The 16500-nt window shown below is 45.8% G+C and overlaps 1 protein-coding gene across 1 annotated transcript; it reads right to left on the bottom strand.

Annotated features, from left to right (window-relative positions):
- Positions 1-87: 87 nt before the first annotated feature.
- Positions 88-15795, bottom strand: LOC141471188 (endoplasmic reticulum-Golgi intermediate compartment protein 3-like). The gene is made up of 9 exons (XM_074157607.1): positions 15708-15795; positions 15510-15580; positions 14915-15002; positions 12761-12880; positions 10004-10097; positions 9301-9466; positions 7631-7688; positions 7078-7130; positions 88-159 (listed from the first exon to the last, which is right to left on the bottom strand). Exons 1-9 carry the CDS (start codon positions 15793-15795, stop codon positions 88-90), a joined length of 810 nt encoding a protein of 269 aa, XP_074013708.1.
- Between the last annotated feature and the right edge of the window lie 705 nt (positions 15796-16500).

Genomic DNA, 16500 nt, shown 5'->3' with positions numbered 1-16500 from the left:
TGATATTTACGGTCTTCTGTTCCCTTGCAGCAACAGCTCAAGACTAGCTAGTTCAGTTCCAGGTAGTCTGCTGGAGATTGGCTTGCTTCACTGCTGCTTGCTCCACAGGCTCCTGAATCCACACTGGGATTTCTCGAGTTCAATCGGACCACAGACAAGCTGAGGAACAAGACAAGATCATTTACAGCTGGTATGACATTCAGGAGTGGGGGTCTTCTGTAACACTGAAGATGGAGCATCACCGTACAGGCTTAAAGCAATGAGTTTTCAATGCTTTCAATAACTTGGGATGAAAATCAGTATCACTGCTTGCTTCAAAAGCAAATTCACAAATCTTCAGCTTGAATTCTTTGGGAACACAGCATGCAAAGGACAGACAGACACAGCACCTGTCCAAGAAGCACAAGCAGTGTATTTACCAAAATGTAATTAACCACTGTAGATGGCACAAAGGTGTAAGATCAGCCATGTGTATTCTCCTAGAGGGAACAATTTTGATGACCTGAGATGAAGAATGAACAGCAACACACACTAAAACATCTAGTAATGAAGAAAACTAAGATAAAATATGAACAAAGTCTATGCTGCAGAAATACCTCTAGGAATGAAGTGCTCAACCCCCAACGGTCAGCTGAGAAGAACACAGCATCTCCTTACTCATGAACCAGCCAAGAGGGAAAGCACAGTAACAGTCTGTCTTTTATTGATACAATAGCGGTCAAACTTTATCAATTCTTGAATCTTCCAGTTAGGTATACTGGAAATGTGAATATGGATGAAAAAATTGCATCAACGCAGCAGAGCTGGACCTTTCTCTTCAGTTATCTAAAGACAGAAATACACCCTCCCTCAATTTCCAAATTACACTTCCTTCAGGGCCTGGGGATTATGAGAAACCAAAAGGAATGCAAAGTTGGTTTAATGACTCTGCAGAACAATATATATAAATATGGAACCACTATCAGAAGAACATGAGACCAAAGGTTACATAAAAGCATAGGAAAACATCCATGCAAACAACAAGGTAAGTGAAATCATCTCACCTGGATTTAATATTCATGCAGGCAGAAACAAAACAGACAAAATAACTTTTTTCTTACAAATAGACAAGCTCCTCCCCCACCGAAAAGCTTTTCAGCATTTCCAGTGTTTCTAGTTCCTTCAGACACATGAATATTGTATAAAAAGGTGAAATTCAGGGGGAAAAAAAAAAAAAAAAAGAGATTATCAGGAGAACACTGGACATCCTTGGGTCATAAAGATTACATGGTATAAGGATATTTAAGAAATAAGTCTGGGGTCACGTAAGATTTGGGTAATGCATTTTTCTGAGAAAGTTTGAGATGTTAGGGACTTGATTTTTTATAAAAAAACCCTCAGGACATTTAGAATGCCAAACACAAGTGAAATATGGTTTGAATCTGTTTCAGCAGATGTTACCCTATGATGAGATATATCACTTGCATCTCTTAAGAGCATGAGATTCACAGGCTGCCTACTTCATAACTTTGAACCCTGTTGCTCAATAGTCACACCTGCATTAAAACACACATACATACAATATTGTCAATAAATAACTCAAAATCGCCAAATGCGATTATTACTAATAAAACCTGATACTCCGTAAACGCTTAAGAAGGGTGGCTGTCATAAGGCTTACCCTCTTGTGCAGTATTTAAAAATTAAAAAAATTGGAGAGCAATTTCTTTCATGGTTACTACTTATCACTATTCTCCTGATTAGGAATGTAACCAAATTTAGGCTGCTCTATTTAGCTAATGTTACAAAATCAACCTTTTTTCCCAGTCTAAACAAGGACCTCTGATCTTCTGTGTCTTAATGGAAGGATTTCTGCCAAACCAAAAACAAAGAATCAAGGTTCACAGATGTGAGAAATGAGATGAAGTCCTCTGGGCAAGGCTGCTCCTTGCGTTTTACTGATATTCCTCTCACATTCAGCTGAATGAATAATCCCCGAAAAATAAGACTTCTTCTGGGTCACAACTATCCTAGGGTAGCTACTCAAACAAAATAAAAGGACATCAAGAATGAGCTACATACAATTAAAGCTAACATAACTAAACAGAAATAAAATTGCACCTTATTCAGTGCTGGTTCTAGTTTGCATGTGTGTTAGCCCTGTTGTCTCCTCTTACTTCTTAATCTACTTCGTGAAAAAAGCAATTTCAACTTGCTTCTGCCCAGGACAGAAGATACAATTTTGAAGATGTTAACACCAAGCACATGACAGAAGTTCAGAAGCTCAGATCAGGATTACATTTATGGTCAGATTTACTAAGTGCTTCTGAAGAGGACCCTTTGCACTGTCAGGAAGGTGCCTGTGCAAATTCCCTAGCTAGAGGTCGATTAAAAAACAGTAACCCTCAGGAAAAGGACAGAGCAACAGCACAAGAAACAAAAAGCCGGTGTGCTACCTTCAGTATTTGAATAGCACCAAAAAAATAAAAGTATGGACTCTGGTCTAACCATTAGCTGTACAAATGTGGTATCGCTACTCTGACACCAGGCAAGGTAAGCAGCGCAAAGCAACGAACTTTCCATAGAACTGACATTGTTGTTCACCCCCCTGTTCTCTACTGATTCAAACTGATAGGGAATAGAAGGCAGTAGCAAAAATACTGTCATCATCACAGTTTTGTATCAAATAGGTCTAGTAAAATCATTATTTTGATTGGATTGTTAATGTGGTTTTTAAAGATAACAGTTTGGAATATTCAGGCTTCTCTTAGACATTCAAGTTCATCCTGTGTGAAATTCTGTTAAGTGTATTAATAGGACTGAGCATTAACGTAACATTCGTAAGTTCTTGTGTGGAAATGAGATACTTCCAGTGGAACTCTGGAAATATCTCACAGAGCTCTGTCCTCTAACTAATACCAGTCAAGTTCTTTATCTGCAATTAAAGGGGAAAAATATTCCTTCTTTCTGCAAACAAAAAAACCCCAAACAAAATCAAAAAAGGATTATGAAGAAAGGTTGTACTGAGGCAGAAAACAGTCTCAGCTTCACGTACAAGAAAAAGACCAAGCTATGAACAGCCCATTTTCCTGGGGATCAGGGAAAACTCCTTGGTTGTTAGTTTGTGCCACGAAAACATTGCCCAGGAAAAGGTTGGGAAACAAGGGAAATAACGTTATGAGTATCTAGGAAAGCAAGAGAGAACAAAAGGAAGAAAATTCTTATGCCACTGCCTACATCATGCTCAGCCTAGACCTTAATCCTGGGTGAAGTCTGGTACCTCCAGACAGAGATGAACTGAAAGAGGTTCAGAGAAATCCATCAAGGAAGCTCAGAGATGGAACAGCTTCCACGAAGGACCACCTGCGTAAGATGGGACTCTTCAGCCTGGGAAAGACATGGCCTGTAGGATGGCCCAGGAAAGGTCTACGACATCCTGAGAGGCAGGGAGAGAGCGGGCAGTGATTGCTCCCTCTTTTCCAGCAGGGGAACAAAGGCCATCAGATACAGTGAGTGGGATCAAGCAAGAGAGGGGAGGCGTTATTCCTTAGAGCAGACCTGCTGAACATCTTGCAGTAGGGTGTTGTAAATGCAAAACTTTTACATGGGTTCATGGTGAGATGGAAAAAGTACCCAAAAGAGAGCGACTGAGGAATCTCAACAGACCATAAAAGACTCAGGAGATCCAAAGCGGTGAGAACAGCTGCACACAGAGGAAAGTGTCAGGTGTCTTTCTTCCTCATTATTTAATGTGACAGAATTCCCAGAAAGTGGAAAGTTTGCCCATCATCCTACTTCTTTTCAGTGTCCTCAAAACACCAATATTTCTAACTCTGCCTCCAAAAGGTTTGCAGTAATGACATGGTCCTTTCTGGTTTCCACCTGTGCTTTCCTACTGAATTGTAAATTCAGTTGTGAAAGACTTCTGGGGCACATGCAATTAGAGAGTTATCCTGGCCTCACCATCTTCTCTGTGTACACAAAGTACTTGCTCTCAGGACAGCCTGCGTGCATTCATACTGGTCACAGAGAATAGAGGCAACGCAGAGATACTTCTTGTTAGCTTAGATACACGAGCTGTAAACACCGGCTATAGTAAAGCTGCTGTTGTTATGCTAGTTTAAGCACACAAAGCAAGTTCTGCAGACAGAAGTGAAACATTTTATTATTAACAACAATTAATACGTGGGGGAAAACAGACTTTTGTTTTTTTCACAAGGGCGCTTCTTCATCTGTAGAAACAGCGCTCAAAAGCTTGCTTGTTTTTCTCCAAACACACCAGTTGCTCTCACAAAGCACATTCACATTCTCCTCTGACCTTCACCTCCGTGGTATAGGTTAAATTGGAGGGAGTTCTATGGAGGGGAAAAAACAGGCTGAAATTATAGCTTTGTGAAACCTTTACTACAAATTTCACGCTTCAAAAACTTGATCAAGGGAACCGTAAACGTTCCATTAAATCATAAATATTTTTAACCAAGTTCCTGTTAAAAATACGAGGGAGGGTCTGAAGGAGCAAAGTCCCTCCCACTGTAAAAAAAGATCAGGTTGGAGACCACCTGAGGAACCTGAACATACCTAAGTCTGTGGAACCTGAGGAGATATATCCCAGAGTCCCAAGGGAACTGACTGATGTAGTTGCCTCACCTCTGTGCCTGGAAAGATCATGTAACAGATGCTGCTAGAAGCTATGTTAAGGCACATGGAGGACAGGGAGGTGATTCAAGACAGCCAGCACAGCTTCACCAAATCTTCAGGCAAATCTTGCCTGACCAACCTAGTGGCCCACTATGATGGATGGTCAGTAGATAAGGGACGACCTATGGACGTGATCTATCTGGACTTCAGTAAGGCCTTTGACACGGTCCCTCACAACATCCTGCTTGCCAAATTGGAGGGATACGGATTTGATGGGTGGACGGTTCAGTGGATAAGGAACTGGCTGGATGGTCACACCCAGAGGGTGGTACTCAATGGCTTGAAGTCCAGATGGAGAGCAGTGACAAGTGGTGTCCCTCAAGGGTCTGTGCTGGGACCCGGTACTGTTTAACATTTTTATCAATGACATAGACAGAGGGATTGAGAGCACCATCAGCAAGTTTGCAGATGACACCAAGCTGTGTGGTCTTGTCGATACACCAGAGGTATGGGATGTCATTCAGAGAGACCTGGACAGGCTGGAGAGGTGGGCCCAGATGAACCTCATGAGGTTCAACAAAAGCAAGTGCAGGATTCTGCACCTGGGCCGAAACAATCCTCAGCATAAATATAGCCTGGGGGATGAGGTATTAGAAAGCAGCCCTGAGGAAAGGGACTTGGGGGTGCTGATGGACGAGAAGCTGGACATGAGCAGGCAATGAGCACTTGCAGCCCAGAAGGCCAATCGCATCCTGAGCTGCATCAAAAGAAGTGTTGCCAGCAGATCCAGAGAGGTGATTCTGCCACTTTACTCTGCTCTGGTGAGACCTCACCTGGAGTACTGTCTGCAGGTCTGGAGCCCTCAATATAAGAAGGACATGGACCTGATAGAGAGGGTCCAGAGGAGGGCCACTAAAATGATCAGGGGGTTGGAGCACCTCTGCTATGAGGACAGGCTGAGGGAGCTGGGGTTGTTCAGCCTGGAGAAGAGGAGGCTCCGGGGAGACCTAATAGCAGCCTTCCAGTACCTGAGGGGGGCCTACAGGAAGGCTGGGGAGCGTCTGTTTACGAAGGCCTGCAGTGACAGGATGAGGGGCAATGGTTTTAAGTTGGAGAAGAGGAGATTTAGATTGGATATTAGGAAAAAGTTCTTTACTATGAGGGTGGTGGAACACTGGAGCAGGTTGCCCAGGGAGGTGGTTGAGGCCCCTTCCCTTGAGATATTCAAGGTGAAGCTCGATGAGGCCCTGGGCAACCTCGTCTAGTTGGGGGTGTCCCTGCTGACTGCAGGAAGGTCGGACTAAATGACCTTTGGAGGTCCCTTCCAGCCTGGATCAATCTATGAATCTATGGAGCGACATCAGTGGACAAGGTAAGAGCCACTGATGCCATCTATCTGGACTTCTGTAAGGCCTTTGATCCTTCTCTCTAAATTGGAGAGATATGGATTTGATGGGTGAAATGTTTGGCAGATGAGGAATCGGCTCGATGGTCAAATCCAGAAGGTAGTGGTCAATGGCTCAACAACCGGATGGAGATCAGTGATGAGTGGTGTCCCTCAGGGGTCCATACTGGGATCAGTACAGTTTCATATCTTCATCAATGACATCGACAGTGGGATCAAGTGCACCTTCAGCAAGTTTGTGGATGACACCAAGCTCAGTGGTGCAGTCAACATGCCTGAGGGATGGGATGTCACGCAGAGGGACTTGGAAAAGAAGCAGGCCCATGTAAACCCCATGAGGTTCAACAAGGCCAAGTGCAAGGTCCTGCACCTTGGTCAGGGCAATTCCAAGCACAAATCCAGGCTGGGTGGAGAATGGATTGAGAGTCCTGAGGAGGAGGACTTGGGGGTGTTGGTGGATGAAAAGCTCAACATGAGCCGGCAAGACATGCTCACAGACCAGAAGGCAAACTGTATCTTGGACTGTATACCCAGCAGCGTGGCCAGCAGGGCAAGGGGGCGGGCGGATTCTGCCCCTCTGCTCTAGGGAAACTCCTCTGCAGTGCGGCCTCCAGCTCTGGGGCCGCCAATATCAGGACACAGACCTGTTGGAGTGAGTCCAGAGCAGGCCACAGAAATGCTGCCAGGGCTGGAGCCCCTCTGCTATGACGGCAGGCTGAGAGAGTAGGGGGGGGGTTCAGCCTGGAGAAGAGAAGGCTCCGGGGAGACCTTGTAACAGTCTCTCAGTATTTAAAAGGGGGCTTATGAGAAAGATGGGGACAGATATTTGAATAGGGCCTGTAGTGACTGAAGAAGGGGTAATGGTTTTAAACTCAAAGAGGGTAGATTCAGACTAGATATAAAGAACTTTTTTTACCATGAGGGTGGTGAAACACTGACCCAGATTGCCCAGAGAGGTGGTGGCTGCCCCATCCCTGGAAACATTCCAGACCAGGCTGGACAGGGCTCTGAGCAACCTGGTCTAGCTGGAGGTGTCCCCAACAGGAGGGTTGGACCAGATGGCCTTTAAAGGTCCCTTCCAACCCAAACGACTCTATGATTCTATAAACTACCACTATCATTCCAGCTGCTGTGTGTATATATATATATATATACACACACACACACACATATATATAATATGTACTTAAGGAAGTCCTTTACAACTTAAATTTTACTCTAAAGTTCTGAATTGCTTTAAAGTTCTCCTGAGGTATTCTCCAAAATATTCCTTCCAGAGATAATGATATTCAGGTCCTGAACTGAACACGTTACTTGAGGCTGTTTTACAGCAGAGCAGCAAGGTTTTGTGGAACAAGCGAGACCGAGAGACTGCCCAGAAACATTCCCCTCCAAGTTCTTCCACACCCATGTGTCAGCCCCTAGAGAAACCACTTTTCTATTTGTTCATGATGGTTCTAAACCTCTGTAACAAAACTTCTACAATGTCCTCCCCATTGAAGTAGTGCTGTTGTTACTATGAATAGCAACGCAAAGATATTCAAAGAAAATTATCAGATACACTTGGAACCTAAAGGTCACAATAAGAAGAAAAAGAAAATACTTTACCATGTACATGAGACTGTTGGAAACTTTTTCCTGGTGCAAAGTGGAAATTTCCAGCTACCTGCAGAAGACAGTAATCTTTCATTAAAAGGTCTGAATCTACATAAATAAAGCAGTTGTATTGGTGTTGGATCTTTAAATTTTTGTTTAAACAACATATATACCAAGCAATTCATTTTCATAGGTTACAACATCAGCAGATACTGTCCTAACAGAAAAATGAATTTCCCCTCTTCCTCACAGGCAGTCATGTGGAAAGCCATAATTACATACTGATGTTGATAAAATAATCTACATAGAACAGTTATTAACGGACATAAAAATGTGAAGGAGGAATTAAGCTACTGGGAGGGAACAGACTGCTGCTGCAGGAAATACAAAAGGGTATTACAGAAAATGAGTGGATGAAGTAACTGAGAGGGAGAGTGAGCAGGGTAAAAAAACCTTAATACAATAAACAGCTATCTTATGTATGCACCCATGAAAACAAGCTGCATGCAAAAATAAAGCACTATACCTACAAAAAAAAAACCCCAAACGCCAAAAAAACCCCAAAAGACAAAAGGCTGTTAAAAATTTCATCCTGGATCTGAAAGGGATCTGGACATTAGGTGCCAGTCCTCACTGACACTTACTAGCAATCATACACACTCTCCCCCAGAAGATCCCGATGTCCCAACCTCATGGGCTAATTACAACTTTGATGTCAGTGCAAACCTACTGCTTATGTTAACTGAAGATGTGACAAGAAAAAGAGATGTACAAAATTCCAAGTGTGTAACAATGGTCTCCAGAAATTTCCCTGGTGACACCCACCATTGGACCCTTGTTACCTCCAGCACTCCCCTTTGAATCTTTCCCGCTCATCACACTTTGTGATGGAGGGTCCCATAACAGTTCAGTAGCTGCGACGATGCTCAAACCACAATGTTTGGCTTTGTGAGTAAAAGATTTACTTTCCAGAAATAAAGAATGTGGTCTCCAGGAAGAGTACACAAAGGTTTAAAAAAAAAAAAATACAGCTTGAGTTAAAGAAAAAAAAAATTGACCCGGGTCTGACATCTAGAACGTACTTGGGTAGGTAACCTGCATGTACAAGTATTCTGGGTTTGCTAACCTGCCAAATGACAGGGTAATTACATAGTTATCTGGTATATCTCATGCTACATTTTCATACACCAGTTGCAAAAACCACCTCTCTAATTTTCAGCTTTGACTACCAACTCCAATAGTCTTGGTTCCACTGTTTTTCTAAATCAGGTAACATTTCACTCTCTCCAGCACCTCTGCTGTTGTTATCTCCAGCATCCTCTGGTGGTCTCTGCTTTAAGACTAGAATGGTAGGTGGGACAATCCCACCTCAAAGCAGCTGCCTCTCCTCCTCCAGAAACCTCGGCACAAAGACTCCCAAGCAGTCGGTAGGACTAAGCTTCTCCAGCCGGCATGCTTCCGACCAGTCCACACAACCAAACACAGAATTAGCCCCTTCCCACCATTCTTCCCAACTCTCCTCCTGAACCCCTTTATGGGCACAAGTACCTTGCTGAGCGCAGGGTTATTATATTACAGTCCCACGAACACCTAAAGCTGGAAAAGGAGAGGAATGTCCCGACTCTGCCTTTTCCCTGTCACCACCATGATGCAGCAGGTTCACAGCAAAATCCATCTCTCACCTTGTTGACCTCTAGGAAACCATACACTTGGCAGCCCTCATTCTTCTGTTCTTGCATTTTCTGGCTAAACCCTTCCCTTTTGCACTGCTCTATGGTATCTGGATTCTTGAAGGCCCAGCCTCGCCGCCTGTATGCTTCTCTGACATCGTCACAAGTATTACAACACCTGCAAAAGCACAAGCACCATCTTACCATCTTCATCGCTAGAAAGATATGCTCCAGTTCAGGACTCAAATCCTTGGTGGATTTTTCTTCAATAAAGCAATAAAGCAAACATCAGGGACTGGACCCTGAAAGCTGGGCTAATGCTTCTGAAGGAGCTCAAGCTTCTTGATGTACTTTTTCAGATTTTGGCATAAGGGTGCAAGCTGTTTAAATGCAGTGCTCGAGCCTGAGTAGGTCTTTGCCTGTCCGTTTAAGCAGCTAAGACACTCCTTGGCAAAAAATTTTGCTACAAAAATGACATCAGTGTCCCACAGTTCTGAGGAGTTTGGAACTTCCCCGGGTGAACAAAGCACCCGCCTGTTTCTATTCCTCCTTTTCTCTGTCAAATGGGACCAAGACTGTCAAAATGGGAAGGAGCGTTAATGGCAAACTTTCTTCATTACTTTTCTACCCCTGGAAGATCTTGCTCACTGGAAAAAATGTTTTTCTTTCTTGGTTCCATGTTTTGCTGGACTAAAGAAAAAGGTGTAAAGGTTACCGAATGTCCTCTGACTCTGCCCCGTAACAGCTCTCGCAGCGATCGGCATCCAAAGAATTTGGATCAAACACCTTTTCTTCTTCCTTCCCCAGCTCTAAGACAAAAGAGGATTCAAAGTGATGAGGTGTGTCTAGAAACGCTATCTTGTACTCTTGGTTTGTTCTACACATGAACACAATGATTTTGTCAGAAGCTGCACATCCTGCACGCAAAGTCCACCTGAAATGGTATGCATAGAGCCTGGTGAAGTGTGAAGTAAGACCAAGAAGCAGAATAGCATTTGTCATTTCAAGAACATCCTCCACAGAAAGAACTGGCTCTCTGTAAGCCTTGCTGTAGCACTATCAGATGCTACTTCCATAAAGGCTTTGTTAAAACATAGACCAAATCAGTACATTGGAACAGACGCAGGACCTGTTAACCAACAAAATTTTAAATGGCAATCAACTGCAGTCAACAGTGCACAACATGTCATTCTGCTCCAAGACATGTAGGGCACACAGTTATATGTTGCAGTTAAACAAGACCAGAGTGGGAGTCTCACAAGTGGAAAACTGACACCCAGTTGTCCAGGATGACAACACTGACAAGGCACACATGTTAACCACTGCTCACCAGAAATCTCCAAGGGATTTCTACCTTCTTCGTGACTTATCAATTCTGCCAGTGTCTGTGCCATGCATGTGTTAAACGCGCAGCCACAGTATGGCTGGGGCACAAACTCATGGAGTTTACTGTTCTTATGTGTAGAAGCCTGAAGAGGGACTTGTAACAGAGGAGATGAGAGCTGATGATAGCTGAAACCCTATCTGATAGGCCTATCTGAAAGCCTATCTGATAGGCTGATGGAGATGCCTACAGAAAACTCTCAAACAGGACTTCCGTTCTGTCAAGAACCAAAACAAATATCAAAGGCCTGCAAATTTTGGAGTTAGGAATAAGTGACCCAAGGAATTTTGCATCTACAATTTTCAAAAATATTGGCTCTTATTATAAGAGGCCCCCTTAAAATCAGTCTGTTTCATTTCATAAATCCTGAAGGACAGCACCAAGTCTGCTGGGTTACAAAAGCCTTCTTAGGCTCACTATCTAGGCACTACTGCACTACCCTCTATAAGCCTTGAGAAGGTGGTTCCTTGGATAACTAATGCTGGGGAAGGTGATAAGGTATGTAGTCAGACACTGCTGAAGGGATAAAACATCATGAGGAATCCAATCATTTATCGTCAATCAATGGAAATGAGTAAGATGAGATCCAATGCAACCACAGAATGCAACCTACCGTAGAAATCATTCAGCTATTAACTATTTTCATGTAACTATGATTAGGAAAAGTCTCCAGACACTACTCCATAAAATTTGGGTATGCTTTACTAAATTTCATAGAATCACAGAATGGTTTAGGTTGGAAGGGACCTTAAAGACCATCTAGTTCCAACCCCCGCCATGGCCATCTCCAACTAGACCAGTTTGCTCAAAGCCCCGTCCAACCTGGCCTTGAACACCTCCATGGATGGGGCCCTGATTTAAGGTCAATACTGCTATAGTTGCCATTTAAATAATGGACTGAATGTCAGTGTTACCAATCAAAACCGACAATGAGAGTTTAATGAAGATGGGTTTATACTTCTGATTTCACTTGCAACATGGGTGATGGAAACCAAGCTAGCTGTGTGCTTTTTACAGACAGCAGAAGAAACTGCTTGCTGCATGTAATGCATCTGATATCTTTTAAAATGCCTCTTCCAGGTGAGACAGTTCGCTCCCTGCAAGTTTCTCTTCCTCTCCATTGATTATATAAGGAATCAGACGGAGTAGTCCCAATGGAGGTTGGCAATACGATTAAGGCAGGAGGCCTACATGTGTTAACAGAGAATTAGATACAGAAAAGCTGGTTTTGTCCCTAGACATTAAATTTGTAATGCCACAACCTCTGAACACAGAAAGGCTGCTAAGTGACACAGCAGTAAGAATGCTTAGTTTAGCCTTTCAACGTCGAGAAAAGTTAAATGAGTGATACAAAACAAATTTAGTTCATGCTAATACACAGAACTACACTATTGTCCAGAAAAGGTAATAAGGAGCTCATGTTTTGGAAAGGAAAAGTCAGGACAGTATTCCTGTTAGATTGCAACACTGCCAGAATCATTTCTGGTTTGTATTGAAGTACAGCAATGAGTCATAATGTGTAAAAAAATGTAGGGGAGAGGTTTATATAGCCAAGAACCACTTACTACAACTTGCAATTGGTAAGTCAACCAAAATATATTTATCAGGTGCGCACTAACACTCACAAAGCACATGTACTAAGGTGCAAGTTTAGGCTTAAGGGTTGAGCCACTGGAGCCTTCCCTGGAGAGAGGCTCTTTTCTCTAACCAGGTTGTCACATTTGTCAGCCCACTGTGATTTAAAGATACAAACAAAGCCAAGTTTTGCCAGACCAGCTGCTTGATTTCTAGTTGTAAAAGACCACTAAGTCTGCAGCTTTATTCCTGAAATGCACCTGTGAGTCCCTGTCGTGATTTCAGAGGGACTAGGCAGAGATTTGCCTCACAAAAATAGAAAGCAAAATAGAGAGGATAACAAATTTGTCTAATCTGCGAGGTTAATGATTTGGGTGCTATGAACTCTTCCAAGAGTTTATGGTATTTAAATGCTCTTCAGCTGTCACTTGCTCCTGTGAATCTCAAAATGGGCATGCAGTGATGGAAAGACTATGAGAGCATCCATCCAAGAAAGGCAGAAGAGCATCTTACCATGTCTCTCAGCCTCTGGAGTCACACGATTGCCAGCTTTATCCAAACGCTGCTTAAACAGATTGTGCTCTACATCCAGCTGCTGCTCTCCTGCTACATCCATGGCATCAATGCTCAAATCTGAAACCAGCAAGCAAGGAAAGTGGTCTGCAAACACACATTTGTTAAGGCCTGTGGCAGGCTGGAAGCATTCAACCCATGAAAACACAGAATCTTTCAGCCAGGGTGACAACAACGTGCCAAACTAGAAGAGTATGTACGGTTGGGCCCAAGTGACGTACAGGGAATAAAACGCATGTTGCAGCAGCCTAAATGACCTTTCCAAATAGGGGGTTGGGGTTTGGTGTACAAGGAGGACTGTTTCCAGCTGCCACAGAAAGCACTATCCTGAAAGGTAAGCACACTTTAGACAAAACCCCAGAACCCTCAAAGCCCATACTCATTTTCAGGAGTTGAACTTAAAATAGGCGGAAAGCTGCCTCCTATGTCTACCCCCTCACCTTTCCCCTTCAGCATCAGCACGTTTCCTCGTGATCCCTTTTCACAAAGACAAGTGAGAAGGTTTGTGGTCTCTGTCTGGTGTTGAAGCACCATGATGCACTTGCTGCCTACGTGCTCTCTTATAAGACTGACAGCTTCTCTGCACAAAACAGCAGAGGCTTGCAGTCTTTCTGGCCTCTCCAAACCCTTTTAAATGCGAGGAAGGCAAAGACCAATAGTATCTTCGGTGGTCCGAAGGAACTCAGACTCTCTACACTCAGAGCTCAGTGCATTACCCAAAGGAATGACTACAATAGAACAAGAGGCGGGGAAGATTAGTGGACAGTTGGATAACATGCACAGCAGTAATACCCAGTACGATTTGCACAATTTTCAGTCATTTCATCCTGCAACTTGATTTTGAATTTAGTTAAAACGTAATCAGATTATAATGTTTATTCTGATTTTAAAAGTTGTAGAGAACCACAGAATCACAGAATTGTCTAGGTTGGAAGTGACCTTTAAGATCATATAGTTCAACCGTCAACCTAACTGATAAAAAACCATCACTAAACCTAAGGTCTGTGTCAACCCGTCTTTTAAATACCTCCAGGGATGGTGCCTCAACCACTTCCCTGGGCAGCCCATTCCAAGGCCTAATAACCCTTTCCGTGTAAAAATTGTTCCTAATGTCCAATCTGAACCTCCCCTGGCGCAACTGGAGGCCGTTTCCTCTTGTCCTATCGCCTGTGACTTGAGAGAAGAGACCAACCCCCCCCGGCTACACCCTCCTTTCAGGGAGTTGTAGAGAGTGAGAAGGTCTCCCCTCAGCCTCCTTTTCTCCAGGCTGAACACTCCCAGCTCCCTCAGCCTCTCCTCATAAGACTTGTGCTCCAGACCCCTCACCAGCTTTGTTCCCCTTCTCCGGACCTGCTCCAGTACCTCAATGTCTGTCTTGTGGTAAGGGGCCCAAAACTGGACACAGTACTCGAGGTGGGGCCTCATCAGTGCCCAGTACAGGGGGACCATCAACTCCTCCTACTCACCACGCTGTTCCTGATAAGGGCCAGAATGCTGTTGGCCTTCTTGGCCACCTGGGCACACTGCTGGCTCATGTTCAGCTGACAGTCAACCAACACCCCCAGGTCCTTTTCTGCCAGGCAGCTCCAGCCACCCTTCCCCAAGCCTGTAGCGCTGCATGGGGTTGGTGTGATCCAAGAGCAGGACCTGGCACCATATGGCATTACAGTCAGAATTTAAGTACAAAAATCACAGAAAAGCTGTACCTTGTCAAGTAACTTCCAAAGGAGACTCTAAAGCTTTTCAACAACAATACAGTCAATTCTGGAGTCCCAAGTGAATTCTGTGCCAGCTTTTTCAGTATTACCACGCCTTCTGACAAAGTACACCACCACATATAAGTGTAAATGGGTTTTTATACCTTGTCCTCATTTATAATCCAGCAAAATAATACTGCCTGGGTGGAAGTGTTTGTTTAAGCACCCAGCAGGCCTGGCTGGAATCACTGTGTAACCCCATGGCATCACCAGTTCCTCCCTGTCTGTGGCCCAAGCAGCAGCACAGGTCTCAGAAGCACCAGGCACACCATCGAGGAGGCTCTCGGACTCTCAGCAAGTGTGAAAATTATCCCCAATAGTCAGAACTCTGACTCACAAGCACAAGGCATATGTGGAAAAACAACATCCAGATTGATCTTCAGTTTATCTCCCCTTGATTTGTCAACGTATAATTCCGGATGAACCTAGGAACAAAGAAAAAACGCAGTCCAGTTTCACTTTGGAAGTAAATCCAAAGGCCTCTTTCCCTCGACTGCTCTAGCTCAACCGACCATTTTGAAGATGGGGGGTTTGCCAGACACCCCAGCTGCTGCCTCCCACACCGCCCACGGCAGCTCAGCACCCACCCTCGGGGAGACTTGTGAAAAAGGCCAGGATTCGGGAGTCTTATACCTAGGGGTGGGAAGGGGGGGGTTCCCTTGGCACCTGCTCTCTTTGCTGTGCGTTGCCCGCTGGCAGACACCCGGCAGAGATTCTGGGCCGCTCCCGGGCCACCGCGCTCAGGAGGCCACAAGACCCCTCACGCCAGTGGCTCTCGGAGGAGGGCTGCCGGCTCCCCGCGCTGAGGCGACCGGGCGGGGGAAGACGAAACCCCCAGCAGCTCTGTGACGGGGGAAGCAGCCGCCCGGGCAGCCCGGAGGAGGCGGCGCGGGTGCGGAGGCGCGGCAGGCCACCCCCGCCGCCATACTCACCTCCTTGGTGAGGTAGTACTGCAGCTCCGAGAAGAAAAGCAGCGCCACGATGAGCCCGCTGACCGCCGTCACTGCCGGGGAGACGAGAGTCGCCGTCAGCCCCGCCGCCCGCCTCGCCTCAGCCCCGCCGCCGCCTCCCACCCCCAACCTCCCCACGGCGAGGCTCGGGTCCGCCCGCCAGCCCCCGGCCGCCCTCACCCAGCGCGCCCCCGCACGTCTTGACCCGAAAGTCTTCCAGGGTCTTGGGGAAAGCATCGAACCGCCTCAGCCGCCACAGCGGCACCATGGCGCCCCGCGGCCCGGAACCGAACCCGCCTTCCGGCGCCGGCCCCGCCCCGCCGGGCAGCACCGCCCGCAGCCGGACAGGGGGGCGGGACGGGAAGGGCCGCGCTACCACCGCGTTCCTGCAGACCCTCCCGCCAACGACTCCGGCCCCGGCGGCACCCCAAGGCAGAGGGCCAAGTGCCGAGGCGAGGCTGGCGGGCGAGAGCAGCCCTCGCTCAGTCCGACCTCCTCCCCGCCCCGTCTGGGGCCTCCTCCTGTAAAAAGCGCTGGGGTCCCTCCCTGACCCCCTCCGGAGAACAGCCCGGCGGGCCCGGCAGCACACGGAGATAAATCCTCCGGGTGCGCCCCGTGCTGAGGGAGGGAAGGAAGGAGGAAAACCCCACTGTCTCGCCCACCGCCCCTCCCTGGCGGGAACTGCCCACCCCTCCGTTTCGGCAGCACCACCGTTCCCCTCCTCGCCTGAAGCGGCCCTGAAGAGGTTACATCCAACAACTGCTCGTAATAGCTTACTTGGGCAAGGGAAAAACTAGTATAATCTTTCTCCTAAGCCATATATTTACCATCCACTTGTTTTTTCCTTCTGAAATAGGACAGCCTTACAAAATGGATTTTATAAAAAAAAAATGTACAAAACTCTCACTAGAAGATGCTTCCAAATGCAAACAGAACAAATGCACCCCCGCTGCCCACAGCAAAACAGACACAA

This window comes from Numenius arquata, chromosome 12 (assembly GCF_964106895.1).
Source record: "Numenius arquata chromosome 12, bNumArq3.hap1.1, whole genome shotgun sequence".
In the NCBI taxonomy this organism is placed as follows: domain Eukaryota; kingdom Metazoa; phylum Chordata; class Aves; order Charadriiformes; family Scolopacidae; genus Numenius; species Numenius arquata.
The sequence above is the reverse complement of the archived record's forward strand: the minus strand, read 5'-3'. Positions and strand labels throughout refer to the sequence as shown.

Bases quoted from the DNA above. Each gene is read 5' to 3' on its own strand.
- LOC141471188 (XM_074157607.1), bottom strand. From the start codon at position 15,795: ATGGTGCCGCTGTGGCGGCTGAGGCGGTTCGATGCTTTCCCCAAGACC. The intron at 15,003-15,509 runs GTGAGTATGGCG...CTTTGTTCCTAG, and splicing joins AGTACTACCTCACCAAGGAG to GTTCATCCGGAATTATACGT. The intron at 160-7,077 runs GTCCAACCCTCC...CTTGTTCCTCAG, and splicing joins GGACCTTTAAAGGCCATCTG to CTTGTCTGTGGTCCGATTGA.